Genomic DNA, 26131 nt, shown 5'->3' on the forward strand with positions numbered 1-26131 from the left:
ATATTACTAAGTGGGCAGATAAATGGGGTATGGCAGTTAATGTAGGGAAATGTCAAGTGCTACACTTAGGTCATGGAAATAAGCGTATGAGATATCGTTTACAGGGTTCAGTCATAAATCAGGCAGAAAATGTTATGGATCTGGGTGTCTTTATAAATCAGGACTTCAAGTTTAGTCAACAGTGCAGTATTGCTAGTAACAAAGCCAACAAAATGCTTGGGTTCATCAATAGATCTATTTCAAACAAATCTAAGAAAGTTCTTCTGCCTTTATATAGGAGTTTAGTAAGACCTCATTTGGAGTATGCTGTTCAGTTTTGGTCACCTTATCTGAAGAAAGATATTTTTGTATTGGAAAGGGTTCAAAGAAGGGTAACTAAATTAGTAAGGGGACTCTCAGATTTAGATTATGATACCAGACTTAATAGGCTTAACATGTACAGCCTGGAGCAAAGGAGAGTCAGAGGGGACATGATTCAGTTATTTAAATTTATCAAAATGAAAGATGTAAATGGATTAAATTTTTGCGGGGAAAGCAGGACAAGGGGTCATTGTTTTAAGCTATTTAAATCTCAGGCTAACTTGGAAATCAGGAACAACTACTACTTTAGCAGGGTCGTGGGCACTTGGAATAGCTTACCGGAAGAGGCGGTAATGAGCAAGGGAGTGGATAGCTTTAAGAGGGCCATTGATCTTCATTGGGGACTAATTAATTGACTAGGACCAGCCTAGCTGGGCCCAGGGCCTGTTGCTGGTCGTCACATTTGTATTTGTATTAGTTTTGCCCAGGCCCGTGTGCAGGATTTTATAAAGGGAGGGGTTTTGGAAGGCCTGTCATTTCAAAAATTTTCCTTTCGGGGCAAAGGGTTTTTGCTCGATATATTTTATAAAGAAAAACAACAAAATGCGTGCAAAAATGCTCAAATTCATCATGTTTGTAAAATCCTGGGGGAGAGGTAGCAATTGACCCCCCCCCTGATCGCCCAAATGACTGGCTTGGCTTTGGCATCAAAAATTTTCATTCTTAGCTGCATTATCATGAAAACAGGACAGTGTGTCAAATAATTCATTTCTGTTTAATGGTCACAACGAAGGGCTTAGCGGTTCGTTACTGTGCATCTACATAGTGGCAACACTCATCGCTTTTTGTGAAACACCCAAGTCAAAACCTCCGTATGAGAAGCAATATTAAACGACGCAGTGAATATGCTTTGTATTGACAGCTTATTCAACCATTCCTGTCAGTTTTTCCAAACTATGATTTTCTTTACTAATAATAAAGCTGAAAATCTCTCTGTTCGGATCTCTGTCTGTCAGGATCTCTGTGACGCGCATAGCGCCTAGACCGTTCGGTCGATTTTCATGAAATTTGGCACAAAGTTAGTTTGTAGCATGGGGGTGTGCACCTCGAAGCGATTTTTCGAAAATTCGATGTGATTCTCTTTCTATTCCAATTTTAAGAATAAAATTATCATAAGATGAACGAGTAAATTACGAAATTAGCATAACGTAGAACCGTAACATGGGTACAAGCCAATTGGCGAGAAAATTCACCATACATTATTTGTAAATATACAGGCGAACCAAAAGACCTTTTAATTTTGCTATTACGGGCAAAGCCGTGAACCGTAACATGGGTACAAGCCAATGGGCGAGAAAATTCACCATCTATTATTCGTAAATATACAGGCGAACCAAAAGACCTTTTAATTTTTCTATTACGGGCAAAGCCGTGCGGGTACCAGTAGTAGTCAATAAAGAGAGGACAACCGTAAATTGTCGGGACGCTTCAAAGGGAATACTTAAAAAAAAAAAAAAAATCTATAACACAAATTTCAACATTAAAGCTACTTTAAAGTCAAAAGTGCACTTTTCTTTAATTATGTTTTTATTGTTGTTCCTCAATGGGAGGGGTTTAATCCCTAAAACCCTCCCCTTGAACACGGCTCTGGTTTTGCCGAATGTGTAATCAACTTTTTTTTTTTTTTTTAATTTTGGTTATTAGATTCTGAAGTGTGCAATACTAGTTTAATTAAGTGGTTAACTGACAATAGATAATGCATTAGAATCATGTATTAATTTTATTACATCATAATAAAAAAATTTGTACATCAAATGTATGAAAAATCAGTTGATTTTCATTTTGTCTATTTTGCCTAATTTCTTCTGTCATCCAGAACTTTTTACAAAAAAGTGGACAAAATAGCAACCTGGCTGTAAATATAGGTTTCACTCTTTTATGCTTACTTTTTGACAAACTTTTTATTAATATATCATTTAAAAGTCTGATTTAACCATTTCAATTCTTTATGATTAAATTTCTGGAGCTATTTTGTTGTTTAGTGTCACTGAAAAGTAAAAGCAGGTGAGTCATTAGCAAAAACCTCAAGCAAACTAGAATTGCATAAAAATTGTAAACATGAACAAAAGGTATGAGTTAAAATGCATATAAAATAACCTTATTTTTTAGGATAGTTTTACTGGGTAGCTTACTATTTTTTAAGGGATGCACGGTGTCGAATACGGAATACTTGGTTTATATTATTCTAACCAAATATTCAGTTGAATATTTTTAACTCTAAGAATTGTATTTTTATTTCATTCAAAGTAGAAAATGGTTTTTATTTTGTGTTATTTTTGTGAAATATAAATGCATTTCTATTTAACAATTAATTTAAAATGAAATGAATCATTCAAAAAGCACCAGCTCAAAAGCAAAGCTGCACCAGTTAGCTGAATTGATTGTAAATCTTATTTTCGAGAGCAGGGAATGTTTCTGAACCAAAACCAAATAGGCCTGTATAAACCTGAATACACAAAATGTCTAACATATTCCTGCACCATATTGTATCATTAATAAACTTGGATAACAATGATCAGTTAACCCCCTTGCGTTGGACAGTTTCAGAATTACATGTCAAATGGATGAGATATCTTATCAAGAACTGCAAGGTGGTTAAAGTAGTCTGTTTTTAAAAAGTATTTAATATTTTATACGGTGTAAAGCTTCAGAAATTAAAGCATTCAAATTGCTGCCAAGTTTTGCTTATGTACCTATTATTATTCACATTTTCAAACAGTTGTAATGTAGATTATTTAAACATTATTTTATAGCTGCATTTTCCATAAAAAAATTAACAGTTTATTGAGTTTACGTATTCCTGAACACTTAAATTATAAATTTTTTTTTTTGGTTTTTATATTTAAATGAGTTAGAAAAAGGAGTGTTAAGTCGCCCAATATGACGGTACCTCTTGATATGGGGTGTAGGGTGATTAAAAAAAAAATTTTCAGCTAGAGTTCAGGACACCCACTATATTTTTTAGACTTACTAATAGTATTATACTGTAAAAGTTTTAGCCTCTTCTCAAATTTTAACTAGGATGCCCAATGGCCCCTTAATTTAACATTAGGCCGTAGCATAGAAAATGTCCCAAATTTAGAAACATTAAATTTCCCCAGCTGTTCTTTTGTAAATAATTATTTTATTGCAATGTGTATGCAAATTACTCGTGTATATTATAATATGTAGCATTGTTTTTTCAGTTTAATGTATTTTTTTAGCCCCCTTCCCCATACTGATTAAGTTTGGGGGAGATACTTTTTTTTACATGTATTTTTGAACCACCCTAGTGGGGTGCCTATGTTTCTTTTTATACATGCATCCAATATCTACAGAAAATGTTGTAGCTAGTTGTCTAAGAAATAATGCTCTGTGTTGTGACCAGAAACAGTGATCTGAGCTGTAGTTGTGTAGACTAAAGGGGTTTGCTTATTACACAGTTCAGACTTTTCTTGTAGAGCTACAGTAATCCCTACTATCATCCTTCTTATTCATTGAAAATTATATTTTAATAGGTTATTATTACTTCTGTAGTAGCACCAGTTAATGTTTTTTCTTTATTTATTCCATTCCAAGCACAATTAATGCAGGTGATTAAGAATGAAAATCAAGTTGGGAAATCGCACTAAAGTAAGGTGTAATACTGAGCCAAATAGACAATATGGGGCAAAGTAAATTTCTTTTTCTTCAGAAAAGGAAGAATAGAGAAGTAGAAATGAAAATCACGGGATGTGTCTGTGATTGGGCAAATCGTTTTCAAATGATCGGGGGAGTGAACAGTGAGTTTGGGGGTCAAAAAAAGCTTCAAATAGGTTCATATAGACTGCTGGTAATCAAAAGAATATACTTTGTTTAAAGTGCGAGCAATTAATTTACACAATCCAAATTGTTTTTTAGTTTTTTTTCTCTGGTAAGCCCTATAATTGTAGCCATCAGGTGTAAGCAAATCTTTTTGATTTTGGAATATATATATATATATATATATATATATATATATATATATATATATATATATATATATATATATATATATATATATAGCTAAAATTCAGCTTTTTACCTCAAACTATCTAAATCCCAAAAACCAAAATTTCATTGGTTCACCAAAATTTCGAAATTGTTTGGTTGTAGCTTACTAAAAAGAAAGAAAAAAAATGCCATATTTTTGGTGCTTTTACTCTGATGCTATGTGTCAGAAGATTGGCAAAACTGATAAAAAACAAAATTTGAATTTTACATCTGAGTGTTTTCTCTTGCATAAAAATTGCTTTGAATAGTTAATGTTAGTGAGTAACAAATTTGAATAAATTGTGTACTATGCTATTATGCTGTAACTTTCATTCGTTGTGTAAAACATTTGTTTTTGATGACCTACTGTTGAATATTGAAATTTGTTGACTATTTGGTTCAGAACATTAAAGTCCCCAAAGCAGAATACTTTAGGATGTTCTGCAACGTAAAATCATTTAACCAAAATTGTTCTGCAAGTACTTTGAGCATTGTACTAGAAAAAAGTGACATTTTCCACAAATTGGGTGCCAAAAATCAAAATCTTTTCATATAGGAGTTTTTTTTAAACTGGACTATTATAATTTATTTCTGTGGAAATGAGATATTTCCAGAAACATCACAGCTTTCAACCAAATGACTAATTAAAGAGCATTAAATTTGAAAAATTAGTTGGATCATGAAAACTAGAAAATCAAAAAAACTTTAACAAGGTGTCAAACCTAAACTGATCGAGATTCTTCAAAAACAGTTCATTTGCTTTCTTGTTTTGGAAATAAAGACTGGAACATTTGTAATCAACGCATGAGGCAGTGAGAAGCAAAGGGATGTAAGTGTCAAAATTAAAAATTTGGTGATAATCATTACAAAAGGTAGGTTAACTTCTTTGTTTTGGGGCAAGACATAACAGTAGTAACCCTGGTAAGTGCTGTTATACAGCATGATTTAGAAAAACTTTTCAATGAAGGCCTACCTAGGACGAGAACTTAAAACGCGTTTTACTCAAAACTTGAAAAGTCCACTGAACCCCTTTGCTTCTCACTGTCTCATATGTAAACTGGGATATGTAATAAAGGATTAAGTAACAAAAATCATGTCACCCCTCCTTTGAAAAATTTCTGGATTCCACCCTTGGTAACTATCTAGCACATCACTAAACTTAATGAAATATAGTTTGTTAAATTGACAGATTATTGCTAACTGTAGACAGCTGTAGTAGGAAAGCTCATTATTTGAACTATTTCATGAGTCAATGAGAATTAGATAGTTTTTTCCTTCATGAAAGTAATATTTTCTCTTTTCAGGAAGATGCGTAAAAGTTGACAAGATTGTCCTGAAAATGCGGTTTTCATTGAGGAAAAAGCACTTGAAATCTTCTCGTCTGCCACTATTTGATTCTTATAAAATTGAAAAATATGATAATGAAGATCCTGCCTGGGAGGATGTGAAGAAGCTTGAAACTGATACAGAAATAAAAAAGAAGGTTAGAGCTTGTTGGAACTCAAATGTAGTTCCAGATCCTAACCAAAATCTGACTTTCCATTCCTATAAAGCAAAAAGAAAAGCCAGTAGTCCCGGTAACGCCCCTCCTTCGAAGCGTCGCCGAATATGTGCAATTGATTACGAGATCACACTATTAGAGGAAGAAAGAGAAACCAAAGCAAATGCTTGTGTGAAAGAAATGGAAAAAGAAATGAATTCGCTAAGGACAAAACTTAATAAGAAGTGGCAAATCCTGCAAGAGAAGGCTTGCAAATCTAAAAGGGATAGGCATCGAGAAAAAAAGATGAGTAAATTAGATAGAAAGCTTAATAAACGTATGTCGTCAATCATCGACAAATTTCAAAAGCTCGTTAATGAAATTGATTCTTATTTTGTGTCAAAAATTTGTAAATTAAGGGCTAGAGGGAATAAAAATTTTCAGCCTTGCTTAAATGAAGAATTCGATCATACAGTGACAACTCATTCTGAAGTTGAAGAAATGGCCAAAATCAATACTATTTATGAACAATTTAACTTTTATTATAGCTAATTGATTCAAATTTTATTGTTCCTGTTGAAAACTGAATTAATTAAAGTTGCTAATTTCTAATTTCTTAATCAACAAACAATGAAAGATAAAAAAGAAATCTAGTCATATTTTGGAAAAAAGAGCTTCAAAGTTTGCTCCCTTATATAGAATTGTATATTATTGTGTGGTGTTTCCTCTTTTTGTCTAAATTGCTATTGTTTTTTGTGGAAGATAAGTAGTCATATGATATTCTTCTAATGTACTGAAAACTAGTGATTGAAATTCCTTATTTTTTGTAAAATTTATAATCGTCATCATATATTTTAAATTTTGTAATCAGTATTGCAAAATTAAATTATTTCATGTTTTATAATATAACCGTGAACATTTGAATTTCTTATTATCTATTATTTTTTTACATTGACTAAGTTTTTAATCAAGAATTTTTAAAAATTAAGATTAAAGAGAAAAAAAATCACATGGAACACATTTGCTGGATGTAGTATTTTTAGCTAGTTTTCTTTGAAATGTAATCAAAGTATTGTTTTCCAAATCCAACTTAAAATTAGTATCCTATTAAAAGCAATTGTTTTGCATCAATATAAATTGTTTCAATTTTTTTTTCTTTTCCTAATTCATAGATTATAGTTTTCTAATTTATGAAAATTCTTCAGTTTCTTGTAATGTAATTCATGCTAATTGCATTACTTTTTAAATATGATTGTAAATACCATTTTAACCTGAATAAGTTACAACCCTACTATTTTTGAGGAATGTTTACTAGAAGAAGAGTCAGTTGTCACATTTAAAACTGACTTCACGCAATCAATCTGAATCAAAGTACATTGAAGTTTCTCCTATTAATATACATAGAAATATACTTTAAAAATAAAATTAGGAATCGGCTCTTCTGTTTTAGCATAAAACATAATTGGGTGTTATTCCCAATTATCAACCTCCTCCTCCTATTCCAGTTTTTCTTCAATGATGAAACTTGTTCATGACTTGTCTTTCTACAGATCAGCACCTTTAGTGCCATTCTCGTATGAGTAAAAAAAAATTCGGTTTAGTTTTAACCTTTGGCTCTACTACAACAAGCACATGTGTCTCTCATAACTAGCCAGTTTCGTAAATGCAAAAATAGTTATGCTTCTTACTTATATGTGCTTATTTTATATATTTGACTGTTAAAGAAACATAGTCTCATATTCAGGTCATTGTCTGAAGGGCAGTATAACTATACAGGGCAGTAGTAAGTGGCCCTGTACTTGGCCACCCTGCCCAAGTATAGGGTGGGCAGTATAACTTCATTTTTTCAAAACTTAATAAAGCCCATTGTATGAATCAGAAAATCTTTATTTGTTTTTTTATAATGTATGCGCTTATGTAAAGGTTTGTTTTTATTAGTTTTGAAGATCAAATCATGTAAGTGACATCCTCATTCTCCATACACTGAGTAAACCAATTTCTGTCATTTGTTGTGACTCTCACTAGCGTAGCAAGCATTGCGTTGGCAGTTTCTTCCTGGATATTGGTTTTCAAATGTTGTAGGCTCCCGTGCTTATGTGAACTGTCCAAAGACCCTGCAAGATTTTATTTGAAAACCAACATCCAGGAAGAAATTGCCAACACAATGCCTGCTATGCTTGGGAGAGTCATGACGAATACCAGAAATCAGTTTACTAAGTGCATGGAGAGTGGGGGAGGTCACTTAATTGATTTGATCTTCAAAACTAAGTTTAAAAAAGTTAGATAAGTGCTTACATTGTAAAAAACAAATGAAGATTTTCTGATTCATACAATGGATTTAATTAAGTTTTGAAAAAATTAAGTTATGCTGTCCCCACCCTGTATAAACATTGAAATTTCAAAACTTCAAACTAAATTTATCTCTTATTTTGTTAAATTGCATGTTTTTCTTTTAAGTGTTAAGCATGAATTTTCATTTTAAAACATATTAATTGTACAAAAAGTTTGTTTTCCACTGAACTTATTGTTTTTTGTCTTAATTTGTAATTGTGATTCAGCCTTATTTATTATCTTCCGGTTATTAGTAGCATGTTTTGATTTCAAAAGTTTCATTAATTCTGATGGAAAGTAATACCAGTTGATTTAGTTTTGTTTGCCAAGTTATGCATGCTCTTTTTTATTAGTTAAAAGTTTCAATCTTTTTTATGTGCACACCATTGATTAAACATTTTTTTAAATTCATTGACATTATGAATATTCTAAAATTGGTGTTGAACATGAAATGCTATTTTGGCTCCTTAGAATTGTAAAAAGTATTTTTAATACATTCATAATCAATTATCAACATAATAATATCTCTATAAGTTGACTTGCACATACATTTGTATATTTTTTATACTAATAAATGAAGTTTTTATGTTCCCCAAAAAGGAAAGTTATAGTTTTTTGATTGTAACTTAACATGCATAGAATGTGTACTTATCTGATTGAGATTCTTTTTATTTTTTTACAGCTCTAATTTGTAGCAATTTAGTTTTGTCAGTCAGTTACTTCATATTATTATTCAGTTGCAGAATTCAAATGTCAAGTCTGTGGGAAAACAAATTGTGAACTATTTTTTTTTTTTTTTGTTGACCTATGAACTGTTTCTACATAAATTAATCTGCATATGTGTTGTCAGACATTTTGTTCTTTTTTTAACATTTAGCATATGATTCTAACATAATGCCAAAGTAATTTTGTTCAAATGATTATGATATTTTATCATTTAATATCTATTTTAGCAGTTGTCTTTAAGGTAATTTTTTCAGTATGCTCTAGGTCAGGGGTTCTCAACCTTTCAGGCTCCAAGCCCTCCAGTGAAAACTGATGTGAGTTCATGCCCCCTCCCCACATATGTGGTTAATACAAGTAGTACAATTTGAAACTGAAGCGGTTTAAGATAAATAAAGGTAGTTATTAAATAAAAATCTATAATTTCATGCATAAAATTTAATATTACTGCATATAACTGTATTTTGAATTATATGTAATATATTATATGAACTGTTATTAGAACATTAAAAATCTAAGAAACGAAGCAATAAATACCAATTGTTTGAGGAAATATAAGATGAATGCAAAGTTGGTGTGCACACCAGTTGCTTTCAGAGCATTAACGAGAGGGCCAACACTTAAACATTCACATGTGACCACTGTGTAAATTATTGATTGTTTAACTTTTTATTTTATATTTTACATTCACGCCTTTCTTTAAATTACTGCATGCCCCTAGGGAAGGTGGTTTTCAAGTTGAGTACCCCTGCTCTAAATGGTGGACAACATTTGAATTATCATTGACAATAGTTTCATATGATTGCTTTTAGAAATAAAATTTATATTGATGTGACATAAGTATCCACAATTTGCTGACTGGGATTCCTTTTTGTTTATTATAGTTATAGATATTTAACTCTTTTTAGAATGTTACAATTTGAACATGCATTTTTAATATAACATTTCAGTCTATTCAAACTATTCACATATCTTTCTGACAAAAAGCATTACTTGTTGTTCTTTTTCAGTATAAGAGAATCTTGATAGTAAAACACAGGAAGACTTGTATTATTTATTCAATATTTTGAGCTCGTTTCACAACAACCAAGTGCAAGCTTGGTTGAACTTACCTGCCTTCTCCCCCAACATGTGATGCTACTGCATTCCTATTTTTCAGAACTTGTTTTATCTTTGCATTTTAAACGAATATTTTCGCCACTGTGTATGCTTTCCTGAACGAAAATAGTTATGTGCAATGATCAAAGTGTTTGAATCTGTTAAGTGCATTCGGAAATTTTTATTGCTATGTTGCATGTAGAATTGTCAATAGTTATAAAATTTGTGAAAATTGTAATCACCCTGCATGTAAATAATGAACATGAAAGTATTGTTTAAATTTTATCAGCACATACCTCTACTTTAAAGCAACTCTGCATACATTTTGCTGCAACATTTCTAACTATTGCTTGTGTTGTTTGCATATTGCATCTTATCTATATTGAATGAAACATTTCTCATCCCGTTTCTTGCTGAATGTAGATGTTGATATAAGACTTTGCATTTTGCCTGTAGTAGTTGCAGAAAATTTAGATTGAACTAGGAGAAGATAGTGAATTCTACTTTTTTATGTTGTGTGGGCCGTTCCTGCAAGTAGTGCAATAGCAGGCCGACCCGTGGCAAGGGCGGAATAAATTCCAGACCACAAGCCTTGTATCAAAAATTAGTTTAATATCGTACTGTCCAATGGACAGTGTATCAGATATTAAGCTGATAAGAACAGATACTACACTTTGATCTTAGCCAAAAGGCCGAGAAGCGATAACGGTAAAAATCGGTGCGAAAATATATCCAGAATTGCTTCCAAAATTGAACTGAAAATATAAATTTCGCAATACAAAACTTGAAAACCAAAAAATCGAATTCTGTGATTTTTTTAGGATCGAAGTAGCGGGTCAGTTTTCTCACCAAGCACTTTTTAAGCACGTATAATTTAATAAAAAATTACACTGAATCCCATAGTTTAATTTTCATTTTAATCCAAAGATGGCGTTATATAAAATTAAAGTTTTGCCCAAGGAACGCCCATGGCATTGCCACTAGATCACGGTGATCAACGCCACCTAGACCGAGTCTCAAATACGCGGAATCGAGTGATTTCATGTCATGCTTTTGTTTCTAAAATAGAAGGTGATACTGTAGCAATTAAATTTATTAATGCAATCTGAGAAGAGTAAGAGAGAAAATATCTTTTAGACTTGCTGATTCAGCAATTAATAAGTAATATTCTGAAGTTTCTGGTTTTGTATGTGAAAAACTTCTGTGTCGACGTATTGACAATATCAAGTGAATGGTCAAATTGTTAATCTAGCTATACAAACCCAAACAGGAATTCAAAATGTGTTCTGGTTTGTTTTATTGTACGGACTAGCTCTCAGGTTACGTTTCCTGTCGTGGGGAGAGGTTTTTCAGACATCATAGCGTATCCTAAACGTTATAATTCGTTTTCAAGCATATTAGTCCATCCCAAAAGTAACATATTAGCGCATCCCAAGCGGTAAAACGTGTTAAAGCCAGCCCTTAGAATTTTCCTGAATTTTGTCAGAAAAGTTGTATAAAGAACTAGGAAATGCAGTTTTGCCCAAAAATGTTTAGTCCATTGAAATGTAAACACGCGATTGTGTAACAGTTCCATTTTCTGGATTCCATCCATCATTAGGAAAACTGAAGTAGCATGTCGATTTTGCGACCATTTTTTGCTTGAGTAAGACTTCTGTGTTTTCATTAGCTTCAATAGCAGATTCAGATTTAATAACGCTCTTCTGATATGAATGACAACATTTTAACCTATGACTGGCAGTGCTAAAATGCTAATTTTTCAATATATTTTATATTAATTTCTTCCACGGCAAGTTAATTAAATAGAGGTAAATGTTTTATTCTCTGCAAAGATACTACTAGTGGTGATCAAAACAGAAAAAAAAAGACGAATGAAGAAATATTTATTGAGAATAGCCAGAAAATACAAAAGAAAATGGGGCTTGGCTTTGTCATGTAGGAGGATGACGCCTTCCCTCAATATTATTTGGTACTCAACATTCTTTACGGATGCATTTTTTTGCGCATGAAAATCGAATCACGGCTCACACTTCCACAAAAGACCAATTTTTGAAGCGGCTTGTCATATTTCAATCGTACTGAACCGTCTGGGAACTTCCTTTCACCACCTACCTGCACACGGGCTGTATGTATGATAAGTAGCGTCATCTGTCTCCACTCTGGAGAATCAAAATTTCTCCACAATATGTAGTTTTCAAATGCTGTGGGTTGTAACTTTTTTTCTGATCATCCCTCGTATGATTAGTTTTTATACATAACGTAGCGTAATATGAAGCAGTGTAACTTATTTATTTGCGAGTTCCGAGTTTAAAATAAAAAATACTACTTTTTTTAAGTTTGATATGTTTTTCACATCGATTTTTTATATATTCCAATCTTAATACGGTAGTTTATGTAAATTTTTATGTATGAAAGCACTGTTATGGTCAATCCCCTTCCCCTTACGAAAACAATCTATAGAATTTTATTAAAAAATCTATAGAAATGCCTTCTATATAGAATCCTATAGAATTATGGCCCAATTTTCTATGGGCCGTTTTCTGTAGAACTCTATGGTGAAAAACTATAGGTTTCTATAAAATAAACTCTGTAGAATTCTATCTACTTCTTATAGAATGCTATAGAGATATTTTCTATAGAATTCGCCTATAGAAAATTGGGCCATAATTCTATAAGACTACGCAGGTATTTATTAAAGAGCCTCTATAGATCTTCTTATAGAAATACATATAGAAATTTCATGTTCGATTTCTAAAGCATTTTCTACAGAATTTTATAGAAGAAAATTTCTACATGGACTTCATTCCTAAGTTTTATATGGACCTATAGAATTACATCGAAATAATTTCTATACAAACTTTCTTGTAGACTTCTGTATGGTTTTCTAAAGAATTCTATAAGGCTCTATCAACTTTTCGTAAGATGAAAAAGGTTTAAAGAAATCTATTAAAAAATCTATAGAAATACCTTCTATATAGAATCTTATAGAATAATGGCCAAATTTTCTATAGGCCGTTTTCTGTAGAACACTGTATTGAAAACTGTAGGTTTCTAAAAAATAGCTTTATAGAATTCTATAGAGGTTTTTCCTGTAGAAATGGCCTATAGAAAATTGGGCCGTAATTTTATAAGACTCCATACAGGTATTTCTTATAGAGCTTCTATAGATTTTCCTATAGAAGTTTTATTATTGCTATAAATATATTAAACATTTTTAATAATAAATTATTTTTATCTTTTATGAGCATATATTTTTATTAATTAATTACACTACGTTTGATTTTTTTTCTTTGAACTATGACAAAATGCCAACAGTGGTATTGTTATAGTCCACACTCCAATCCTCCTTTGTAATAAAAAATATGAACTTAACAAATAATTCATTGTTAAAATAATTATTCTTAAAATGAAATATATTGGAGACTCTTTTTTTCAAATTTTCCAAACTAGAAGTATTATATAAACACTAATAAAAGCTATAATTGTAAAAAAATGGACGAATTCTCAAATTTTTACAAAACTCTACAATAGAAGAAATTTTATGATCAAATTCTATAGAATTTTATAAAAGTACCTATTTTAAGAAACCTTATGTTCGAGTTCTATTAAAGTTTCTATGGAATTTTATAGAAATATTTACATATAGAAATTTCATGTTCAAGTTCTAAAGCATTTTCTACAGAATTTTATAGAAAAAAAAATTCTACAGAAACTTCATTCCTAAGTTCTATATAGATAACTATAGAATTACATTGAAATAATTTCAATACAAACTTTCTTATGGACTTCTGTATAGTTTTCTATAGAATTCTATAAGGCTCTATCAACGTTTCGTAAGATGAAAAAGGTCTATAGAGTTTTATTAAAAAATCTACAGAAATACCTTCTATATAGAGTCTTATAGAATTGTGGCCCAAATTTCTGTGGGCCGTTTTCTGTAGAATTCTATAGTGGAAAATCATAGGTTTCTATAAAAGTAGCTCTATAGAAATCTATAGATCGCTGTAAATGGTTTTTCTATAGAAATGGCCTATAGAAAATAGGGCCATAATTCTATAAGACTCTATATACAGGTATTTCTTATAGAGCCTCTATAGATCTTCCTAAAGAAGTTTTATTATTGCTATAAATAATTTAAACATTTTTAATAATAAATTTTTTTTATCTTTTATGAGCATATGTTTTATTAATTAAATTACACTACGTTTGATCTTTTCTTTGAACTATGACAAAATGCCAACGGAATAATTAATTGTTGAAATAATTATTCTTTAAATGAAATATATTGAAGACCTTTTTTTACCCTTTTCAAGTTAGAAGAATTATATATATACACTAATAAAAGCTATAATTGTAAAAAATGAACGAATTCTCATTTTGTTTTCAAAATTCTACAGCAGGAAAAATTTTATGATCAAATTCTATAGAATTACTTATTTTAGAAACCTCATGTTCGAGTTCTATTGAAGTTTTCTCTAGAATTTTATAGAAGTACTTACATATAAAAATTTTCTGTTCGAATTTTATATAACATTTCTACAGAAACTTCATTCCTAAGTTCTATATGGATACCTATAGAATTACATCGAAATAATTTCTATAGAAACTTTCTTACAGGCTTGTGTATAGTTTTCTATAGAATTCTATAAAAACTCTATCAACTTTTCGTAAAAGAGCCCTACCACATAAAAATTACTCTGGCTGCGTTTTGGGAAATTCTTTAAGAACGTACGGTCGGTTACAATTCGTGAAAGTACAGTAAATTTTACAACTGCTGTCCAGAATTGGAATGAATAGAATTTTAAAACGGGAATTTCATTTAATTATCTTTAGGTAATCGCCCTGGCCATCTGCACTGACAGTACAATCAATTGGAGCAGAAAGAGCGATATTTTCTGTTCTTGATATTGTTTTTTTTCTCTAGGAATCTATCATACGTCGTCGTGAACTCCGTAATACAATTCAACTGCCGGACTTGGCTTTATCTATAAATTCTGCCGGAAGGCAGAGGTGAGTGGGTTGTGATCAGTAAAGATAATGAATGATAGTCCTTCCCGGATGTGTTTAAAATGTTACATCACTAAGTAGATGCAAGCAATTTTCAATCATAAGCACTTTATTTTCTCTGTGCTTAGCGGCTTGTGCCGCAACCCCCCACAGAAAAATTAGATGCATCTTTTATGTTGAGCCAACACTGTTGATTTGTATAACTCGCTTTCGATATCGGTAAAAGCTCCTCTGCACTGTTATACTAATTTAAAGGTTTTGATGTTTTTCTTTGCTCCTTTGCGAAATCTTTTCAACGTTGTTCCAGTTTTCTATGAAACGATATTGAACAACCACCATTCTCAAAAATCTGAGCAGAAAGTTTAGCATATTTTTAGAGAATTTTAATTCTTTTTTATGCTATTTCATGTTCTAAAATTTCAACTCGCACTAAATTCATATTTTGCGGTGTTTATATTTATTTCTTGGTAATTGAGCCTTCGGCAGTGTGTTTCTGTAACAGGTATAATCAACGAAAATGCCGTTAAGATAGCAGAGCAAAATCTAGGCTCCTCAGCATGGTGCTCATAAACCTTTGGCAAGTTTATGCAGAGTTAAGTAAATCTAATATTATATGAGGAAGTTCAAAAAGGACGGAAAATATTACGATGGCGGTTTTCAGAACACCGAATTCGTTAACAGGAAATTGCTGGTAGGCTCTTTTAAAATCTTAGGTTGAAAAAAATCATGCAAAGTATTTTTGCAGTCCTTTTGAAGTAGTGGCGAGTAACGGTTTGGTACAGTGTTTGCATTTAGTCCCTCGGTAATCACCACATGGGCTTCAGTCACCTGATGTTGACGTCATCTAAAGACTTACTGTTTGCAATGGTTTGAGAAGTGCCAATGCTTCTGTAGCAGCTGGTGTGATGAGTTGGAATGTTTGTAAACGAAACGTTAGAAAAACATTTACAGAAGGTGTAAAAATTTAGCATTATTGAACATATTTCCCTAAATCAATTTCTACCAATTCATAACAGCTGATGATATGAAACGGTTAGAGCAAGGGGAAGCATTTTCACAGAACTGTAAAAGCAATTAAGGTCTTGAGAAAAGGTTGTTCAGAGTTTTTTTTTAAAGAAATTTCCAATATCCTTAAATTAGAGCATCAATTGATAAAGTTGTTCTAGTCGTGCCGAAGTTTAAGAAGTTTGCCTCAAGAACATTTAGAAACACTATAACATTTGGCTGATATCAATTCAAACAGGATGATGGTGCGACGAAAAAGCTAGGATGTACTGCTAATTCTCCGTTGCATTATTTAACGGATGGACAAAAAAAGTAAAACTATTCATTTACATCTAATACGAAAGTGATACGTTACCTCTCATTAATTTAAATTCCTTCCTTTTTTTTCAAGAAATACACAAGGAAATTGAGTCACACATGTATGTAATCTTTAATTCAATCTAAAACACATATTCACTATACTTAAGCGTAAGCATTTAATTTTCTCTTTAATGTTCCCTTTTTAAAAGCGATCACCGCCACACACACGCGGGGGCATTATATTGTTTAATCCGAAATTTCGAATCAATCCTACTCCAGCTGAATGTTTCCTCTCGCATATGATTTTGGCTTGTAATATTTAAGTTTCTGATGCACCTATCCAAATGAACCAGGAGTTGTTGAATAAGAGTGTAATCTGGGTTTGGAGGCAGCGTCAACCATGTTTTGGCGCACTTGGACTTGTTGACGCTCAGTTTGAACTTACTTTCTACACAATGTATGCGAGTACTAGAAGGAATGTAGTATAAGGATAATGAAATCAGGGTCTGATTACTGAATAGGCAGTGTCTTACGATCCCAGCTTTTTAGGAGGGTCACCAAATGGCTAAAATTATAAGGTTTGACTACAGAGGAGGGACCCCCGAAAATGCGTTTGGCCCAGAGTCCTCTGATATCTTAACTGGACCCTGGATGTAATATATAGTTTCGAATCCATGACCATGATTCCATCCATTTTTATAACATCGCCTACTACACCACCACTCGGAATATTGTTGAACCTTCTCTATCCTTGATGGGGGGGGGGGAAGAAAAATTAATTTGAATTTTGACACCTTGAATTCAAATTATGTTTTTCGCAATCACGAGTGTGTGTATGTAGGCTGTGTGTTTGTGTCTGTGTGCTGGTATAAGTGTGTGGGTAGTTGTGTGTATGTGTTTGTGTGTGTGTGTGTAGTTGTGTATGTATGCGTGTGTGTGTAGGACATGGATGCAGCCTGGAGACGGCTTTCGCTATAGGAACAGCATCGTGATTACCCGTCGACGGTGATGATGCGGAGGGTGGCGGTGGGAAAATAAAATGATAGGACGCCAAAAACAGTCAAGTGAGAACAATAAGCAATCGTGATTGCTCAAAAAAAAGTCGATGCACCTATAGTTGGCTGCCTGACTTAGCAGCATTGGAAAGACTATACAGATTCTAATTACAGCATTACGACGCTGTCATGTTAGGTTTGCCCCGACAATAGAAAGGGTTGTCAAAATGAAGCCAAATTTTACACACGTAAAGGCAACATTGGTGTAGTCATTCCAAAATTAAAATAAAATGGTCGTTTTTAAAATGAAAATCCAAATGAATGGAGATTTCAGCACCCCGTTGAACCACACTTCTGGCGTGGATACAGGGTGGAATTTAAAAGATTGATCTCGGAGCTAGAAATTTATTGGACATATAAATACAGCGAACTAAAATTCTTCAAAATGAGATTCTTCAGCATCAACACAGCGCTGCCAGCGCGTCTTCCATTGTTCGTAGCCCTTCTGGAAGTCCTCGGGCGACGTACTGTCAAGGGCTCTCGTCGAAGCCTGCTGGATGGCGTCAATGAAGTCGAATCACTTCCCTTTTAGACCTGTTTGATTCGGAGGAACAGGAAAAAGTCACTTGGAGCCAAGTCGGGCCTGTGGGGTGGCTGAGGCAGTGTTGTCACGTTGAATTTGGTCAAAACTTCGTCGGCGACGTGTGAGCGGATGCGTTGTCGTGGTGGAGAATCCAATTGCCCTTGATCGCCGGGTAGACGCGGGGGACTCGATCGCTCAAGCGGCGGAGCTGCTCTAAGTGCTGCTCCATTTTCGTATATCCTACCTTTTGGCCGAGGTCAATGACACGCACTCACGTAGCAAGTTCTCCAGTGTTCCGAAGCCAACTGTCGCAGCATCCGTTCGTTCACCGACACCCCCCACTACTTACCCAAATCGTCCGCACGCGCTCCCCTTCTCGGAAAAAAAAGTCTTGGAAACTTCTGAATCATACCTTGTATGCATATTTACCATTGAAAAATAAAATACAGAAAATGTAGATTTAAGACCTGTCTATTAAAATTTTATTATAAGTTTTACCTAATTAAGGCTTTAATGCACAAAACTATATTACATACAAGTGCAAGTGAAGAGCCGTTATTCAAACAACAAAGCAATCGAATGAACGATACGAAAACCAAGGCTTCACTTGATAAAACAAGTATCAAGTGTAGCCTTGCGAAAACATTTCTTGTGGCGCCCCAGGCGCGACTAGAACGCAACTTTATATTTACGTGGCAATCACTGTTAGCAAATGCGTAGTAAGTGACAATGATTTCATGCCTGAATTTGATTAAATGACTTCTGATTTCAATGGACTACAAATTATGTTAGAAAAGTTAAAATGGATGAAATATTGTAACATCGAAGTATTTATGCTTTTGTTCGGTTTTGGACACTCGCTACATTTTTCATATTTCGAAAAAATGTTGTATCAGCAAATCTGCCTGCACAGACTCTCGGAGGAGCATCCGTTATGTCACCCAACTGTAAACATCACAAACACAACCATAGATGGAAACATTATGGAAGTTTTAAATTCCATTGTGACTCACCGCTACGTGATGCTGGGCTTGAGGACCATAGTGCAGCTTTTCTCTTCCATTGTCTTATGTTCGCGCTCGGACTCCCATGGAAGGAAATTCCCTCTTATTTTGGCTACCGTCTGCGAATGCATCGATATGTTTTCGTATTTTTCGACCGGCATTGATTCATATTTGCATTTCATAATTTTCTTTTACTTCATGTTCGTCACTCCCGGAGTTTTTGGTGGAAACACGTGCATCTTGGCGATGGTGTACAGTTACAGAACCGACCATTCTTCCTACCGAAACAGGACTTTGAGGTTTACAATCATGGACTTCGTTTTCATGGTTGGAGTTTTACTGGGTATATATACTTCAGAGATGTTGGAGCACCGGCAGGATTTCCTCGGAGAAATGATATGTATCACCACGTCCAGGCTGCTGTCCGCTTTGTGGGTGTTCGTTTTTTTCAGAGGCAGAGAATTAAGCGAAAAGGAGAAAAGCCGGCCGAAACCGTCATTATCGGTGAGAGAGCATTACGAAGCCACCTGGCACGCCATCACGAAATGGAGAAGTAATTGTGGCGCAGAGCAAATATACCTCATTTTATTTTCAATTGCTGCTGTAATGATGAGCTATAGGAGTAAGTTTGAACCACTTATCGGCAACGTTACGGTAGCGTGGTCATGGCTATTTTTCAAAAATCTTGGTGCCACGTTCACTCTTAATGTTCGATTAAAATACAAAACATTGCCAAATAAATAGGTAAAACCATCAAAAACTTAAAAATTCGATTAACCTGACAGATTTGGCGGTTTTTTTGTAATATTTGGCGTTTTACCTTGTTGCCAAAACAAGGCAACAAGGAATCTAAAAGATAACTGCGTGCACGTGCGAACAACAAATGCGCCAAATGCCTCTTAACTGCGCCTCTTTATTGGTGCATTAGCGCAACTTCTGCTGCAGTGGCATAAAACCGTAAGTACCCCCAATATTTGTCACCAACTTCGTCAAAGCGACCCGACCAAGTTACGGTAACCTAGTCATTTTATTAATCAAACATCTGATCTGTATTACACATAAAAGCCACATGTTGACCACTGCTTTTCCGAACTGTCGTCGGTACTTTTTTGTTAAAGGTACGTCATTTGGTTTGGCGATATGTTTACTTTCTACCTTAGCAACAATAGAAAAAATGCTTAAAGCAATTGGCGATGTTTACAAGCACAAGGCATCCCTAGAATTTGGAAATTCAAGTTGTTACTGTCCAACCACGGATTGTATGGAATTTTCAAACGTCCAGATGAGAGGAATCTCGGAATTAGGGGGAAAGTAAAAATTTGATGCGCGTATTCCGCTCATTTGAATGAGACTGCTTCTGCAAAAGCTGACATTGCTAAAAAGTAATAGATTCGTCCATTTCCGGATGTAAAACGGATGTTTGTCTTTCCATACAATTCGTGGTCAGACAGTAACTGTTGATCCAAATACGCTATTTTTAGTTTGCGATAGCGATAAATTAATAAACATCGCCAAAAGTAAAAATGCGCCAAGTGATGTACCTATAACGGAACCACCAACGCTTCACCAGCCAACGCTCCCTTATATTGTTGTTGTTGACATGTCCATGGGTGCAATAGATTAATTTAAATAAATAAATGGGGCCAAAGGAAGGAACTACCGCTTTGCCACTTCTTCGGCATGCTTTGAAAAAATGATGTCCTTGGTCCAGTCGATGTCAATATTGAAGAGAGCCGATATCATGGCTGGACAAAGGATGAGATGATGGGCAATGGTGGACACATTGAAGCGAAAGTTCTTGATCCATCCGGCTTGATTTCCATGCCTTTAAGGTGCCCAGTCCTTATTCTTGCAATAGTGATGGTGACCACTCCAATTTCTTTTCGGCTACAGCCACTGGTGATGGCAGTGCCACTTATCTAGTTCTTAACAAGAAGACTTTTCGTTGTTGCTATGTGAAACTAAAATGATTGTCCCTTCAAAATTAATTAGATTTGGCTAAATAAAACAAATGCAACAAATTGTACTATTCTGTTCTTTTTATCCCATCCAATATGAAACACTAAGTGCAATAACTCCTTTGCTCCCGTAACAAGGAAATAAAAACTAACTTTTATGTGTTTCTTTCAGTTGTTGAAGGAGTTTTGATTTACACTATATCCCACTCAAAAGTTTTTGACGAACAAGAAACTTATGACAGAGCAATTTACTTTTCTGCTTTATACAGCTGCGGTGTTGGAGTTGCAGCAATCCTTTTATTGCAGTCCTGCTTTAAGTGTAGAGACCCAATCATCGGAATGATTGGATTCCTCAATCTATATCTGGATTTGACGATTGGAGCCTATCTCAAGGATTATGTGACCTTTTATATAGGTAAGGAAAGCAAAGTTCTGGTAGAAAGATTATTTAAAAAAGAAACTACCACGTTTTTGAGTTTCCTTTCTTACGTGAAATGTTTCATTTTTTTTTAGCTCTCGGACTATTTCCGTTGAAGAACTTAGCTGCCATTTCACTTCGATCTTCTCTCTCAAAGATTGTTCTTGAAGACGAACGAGGTGATTACCGTTATTACTGTTATCGTTATTCTGTGTTTGTCAGAATGCATGAGTTCTGTACCTTAGATCCATTGAGAAGGAATAGATGGAGAGAGTGCAACCCTACTATCCCGATACGGGAACAATACCATGTGACTTGGATAGCTATTTCGAGTTGACCCTAACCGCTGAAGAAGTTTTCATTAGCTGAAGCCATGCATGATAGCAACCTTTAACTGTAGAAGGGAAAAATTAGATTTATAGTAATAGTGCAGTATTCTAGCATTGTAAACTGTGAGGAAAAAGCCACACCAGGAGGTCCAGTAACTTTTCCCTAGCATGTACGAATGTTTTTTACTTCTAAATAAAGAAAAAATAACATTTATATGCATTCAACGAGTACATATTCCACAGTTGCCTATAAATTTTAAATTTTCGTACTTATTTTATCTATAGAAGTTATAAAACATTGTATATCTTGAGTGCAAATAACATTTTAGTTCCATAAAAACACTTTTTACTTAACTAGTAATTATTTTAACGGCTCTTAAGCATTTTGTGTACATTTGCTTTGTTGGCGAGTATCTTCTCGCCAAGCTCCTGTGAACAGCAGATGCGCAAGAATAAAGATTTGCTATTTTTATGTTTCAATTTAAATACTAGTATGCCTGCGTGTGAAATCATTTCAAAACATTGATTACAATACATATGAATCCATAAATTTTCAGTCAATAACAGAACACTATAAACTATTTGTACATGCCTGTCATTTCAGGGAATAAAAATCAAAATACATGAAAAATGCAATTACATTATATTTTAAAATCCGGAAAGAAGTGGGGAGAGGGAGTTTGAATGATAGGCCTGTATTTGTATCCGTTATTTATTTATTTATATTATGCGGTAAAAGAGTTGGAGCCAGAGTTGCTCTGACTCGCAGCCCCGACTTCATGATAAGCGCCGTCGCGTCGTCTGAAAAATATTTAATGCCAAAAGAGCGATTGCGTGCCAAAACGCGACAACTTCCCAGCCAAACAAGTCACCTGACCTGGGAAACATTGGGTCCCAAGCTTATTTCACTGAAACATTTGCTATGGCTCCCTCCATTAGTAATCCTTCTCAATGCGTAGAGCTGGTCTGACGTGAGTCCAAAAATTGCGATTTTCCGTTTATTAGTGCATTGTGTGTAGAAGAATATTCCGCATCGAGTCATGTGAACGTCATTCTTAAAAAAAAAAAATCCTTTTCAATTTCTTACCAGGGTTAAAAGAGCGCGCGTCCCATCCTTTGCATGCGCCAGAAAAAACTTTTCCTCTCTCCTGTAAAACTATCATAATGGGACTTACGTCCTTCTGGCTCTGAGGTACAGAATTTAGACATTACCAAACACTGACCTAGAAAACATTGGCCTTGATGAGACATTCTGTAACGTTTGTATTTGTATTCTCTTGCAGGCAAAACATTTTTTCTTTTGGCCTTTGTCGAAGTGGCGTTCTTTTATTTCGGTGATCTGCTGCAAAGTCAAGTTTTCCGGTACCTGGGCTCAGAAGCTTACCCGATACTTTCCTATTTGCTAGTGAGCACCTTTCTCATAATCGCGTTGTGTACGTTCGTGTAAGTATGATGCATTTTACTAATTACACATTTTAAAACGATATCGTCAGCCAAGAACAGAAAAAACACAACTCACAAAAATAACATTCGAGAAAGTCAAGGTTTTATACATCACTACTTTTAACTGATTTCTGAAATAATGCTATGTTTACTGGTTAGTTTTTGTAGTCTAAATTAATAGGGTATTAAAGTTCGACTGTTTTTCTTCTAAATATCTAAATGATAAAGTGTTTGGCTCTGGAAGATTTCGATAATTTGGATATTGGCGATCTTAATTCATCGGCATTAAATGTTTGGAACCAATGCCTGTGCAAGGAATTTTTTCCTTTGGATATACGTGAGCAATGAGTTGGTCGAGATTTGCATGTACAGTTGCCGCGAAACAACAGGGTTACCAAGGGCGGACCCAGAATTTTTTCAAGGGAGGGGCGATTGATTTTTATTACATACTTTTTACTATGTATACTGATTTTAAAATATTGATCACAAAAATTTTTGACTTTCATTCCGAAAGAGTTCCGGGATATGGTCATAACCCCCCCCCCCTTCTCCCAATATCAATGAAACTCGCCTAAATTTGTGTTTTTTGAACTTCAGTTTCGAAAAATTACTGGTGAAGTGTCCCTCAAGGGAGTGGCGATCGCCCCCATCGCCCCTCCCTTGTATCCGCCCCTGAGGGTTACCAAAATAAAATTAATCACTCAAACATTCGTCACCCGCACCAATTTCCCAATTGTCGAAATGTCTCCAGTAGTTCCATAATGTGTGCCCTTTTCAAAGGCGCATTGAATAAGAAACTCATAATGTTTTGCTTATGTTTCCATCTTGAATAGTAGTTACCTGGCATTCTTAGTGAGCGTTACTGATTCCAATAAATTTGCGCAGACACTCATTGGAACTAATTGACGCTCGGACATTAACCGAAGGCATTTTGTATGTTAGACCAGAAAGTCGTCTAAAAAAGAAAATTTAATATGGACGTATTCTTTGCGCTGAGAAGATCTTAACCCTCTAGCGGGAGCCCCTATCTGAGAGGCAATTTCATTTCATAGTTTGACTAGCGGTACCCGTAGTACAAAATGAAAAGGTCATTTGACTAGCCTATATATTTGCAAATAAAGGATGAAGAATTTCTCGCCAATTTGTTATGTTTATTTGCTTGCCCATGTTACGTTATACGTTATGATAATTTGGTAATTTACTCGTTCACGTTGTGATATTTTCCTCGGTAAAATGTTCTTAAAATTGGAATAGGAAAAGAAAAGTCGAATTTCCGAAAAATCGTTTCGAGGTGTTCATCCCATGCTACAAACTAATTTTGTGCTGAATTTCATGAAAATCGGCAGAACGATCTAGAAGGTAAGCGCGTCACAGACATCTGGACATTCAGCTTTATTATTAGTAAAGATACCAAATAGCACTCATAGATTTAGTATTAACTAGATGCACATCGAGAAACCGGTTTCATGGGCAACCGAGCCTGCATAGTAGACGGGCAATTGTCCGAAAAGCGCATGCGCGTAAGCAACTTTTGCTTGTAGCCTGATAAGATGCAACAGCGTTGCAGCTCTATGCGTAGGTTAAGCTTTTTCCCGTTTACTTCAAGTTTCGCGCGTCCAATGGCAGTCAGAGTTGCTGTTACTACAGAGATGTGCATCTACTTATATTACATCTATGATAGCACTGTGAATCTCTGACTTTAAATGTTCTTCCCCCTCCCCTTGACTTGCTTTTAGACATCACTGGAAATTTTCTCGCGTCAGAAGCAGTCTGCATATCTACTGTTTGTATTTGAGAGATACGCTTGGCTATTTAGTTTAATTTTGTTTCTTGTTATTTAAATTTGCTTTTTTTTTTGTCCACTTTTACATTGCTTTTGTCTTATTCATATTCTAAATTTTAATAGTTGAGTCAAAATATCTACAATTTTGTTTATTTTATTTTCATGCAGATTTTAGTAATTCTTTAATCTTTTTACATTGTTTCTGCGTTCTGAAACTACAACTTTCAAAATAATTGTACTTACTACCCATTAGCTAATTGCAGCCCAATTTTGGTATTTATCCTCGTGAAAATATGTATTTTACTTATTTTTTTAAGAGAATAGAATTTATTAAGAGAGAAGAATTTATATTATTTATTATTTCAGAAATACGCGCGACATTTCACGTTGGTATAGCAACCGTGCCCACTAAAAGGTTAAAAATGTTTCCTAGCTTTAAAGTTATTCTAACGAAATGTAACTTTTAACCTTCAACTTTTCTTGTCCAACAGAAGATGAAAAGTTCTAACGATTTCAAACTTTTTTTTTTTTTTTCAGATTTCAATTTATATCCATCGATACAGAACATTTGTTCAGTGCAGCCTACCGCAATATACCCATCAGGAGATATTCCAGAAGAAAAGATGAAAATGACGTGTTTGCTGAATGAACGGGTGGATATTTGTCTTTAACACTTCCCCAATATGGATATACTTATTTTAAATATGAGCTGCTGCAAATGTCTTCAATATGTTTGAGGAAAAATAGACGCCTCTAGGTTTATGACAATTGGCGAAAAACCAGCAACATTTTGGAGGTCTTGAAGAAATTGTTATTAACGAAGAGAAATGCAAATACCAACTGCTAAATAAAAATGTACCAAAGAAGTCAGCAAAATAAGTTTGTTTCGTTTACATCGCATTACAGCTGTAAATGATCCAGTATGAAGGGTGGATGCTTGTCCCACTTGTCCTCAACTTTCCACTAAACCAATAAAGGTGGATTTATTTTTACCATCTACTGCTCTATCATTTCCGGTAGTAAAAAAAATTGCACAGAATATTAAGGATAAACACATAATAGGTGGATTTTTGTTAAACTTTTTTTTTCTCATACTTTCAAAGCAGGTTTGTGACCCTGACTGAAACATTAAAGCTTGTGTTATTGTTAACAACCTGAATGTAAAACCAGCCACATATTGCACCATTCAAGCCACACCAGCTTTTGTGGCTGGTGTGGCTTGAATGGTGAAATATGGCTGGGAATAAATGCGATGGTGCAATATGGCTGGAATAACTATCCCATGGGGAAAGATAACAATGAAATTTGGTGTGACCTCAGAATC

At 34.2% G+C, this 26131-nt stretch overlaps 1 protein-coding gene and 1 non-coding gene across 2 annotated transcripts; one reads left to right on the plus strand and one right to left on the minus strand.

The window, feature by feature from the left end:
* Positions 1 to 4003: 4003 nt before the first annotated feature.
* LOC129220985 (uncharacterized) lies at positions 4004 to 25456 on the plus strand. Its single transcript, XM_054855420.1, has 7 exons — positions 4004 to 4121; positions 5655 to 5833; positions 14907 to 14992; positions 21104 to 21249; positions 21348 to 21431; positions 22865 to 23024; positions 25345 to 25456. The coding sequence occupies exons 1-7, from the start codon at positions 4004 to 4006 to the stop codon at positions 25454 to 25456; spliced, it is 885 nt and encodes a 294-aa protein (XP_054711395.1).
* On the minus strand, positions 10495 to 10686 carry LOC129221667 (U2 spliceosomal RNA). The gene has a single exon (XR_008580544.1). It is a non-coding gene; the product is annotated as a U2 spliceosomal RNA (small nuclear RNA).
* Positions 25457 to 26131: the final 675 nt, after the last annotated feature.

This window comes from Uloborus diversus, chromosome 4, assembly GCF_026930045.1.
Source record: "Uloborus diversus isolate 005 chromosome 4, Udiv.v.3.1, whole genome shotgun sequence".
Classification (NCBI taxonomy): Eukaryota; Metazoa; Arthropoda; class Arachnida; order Araneae; family Uloboridae; genus Uloborus; species Uloborus diversus.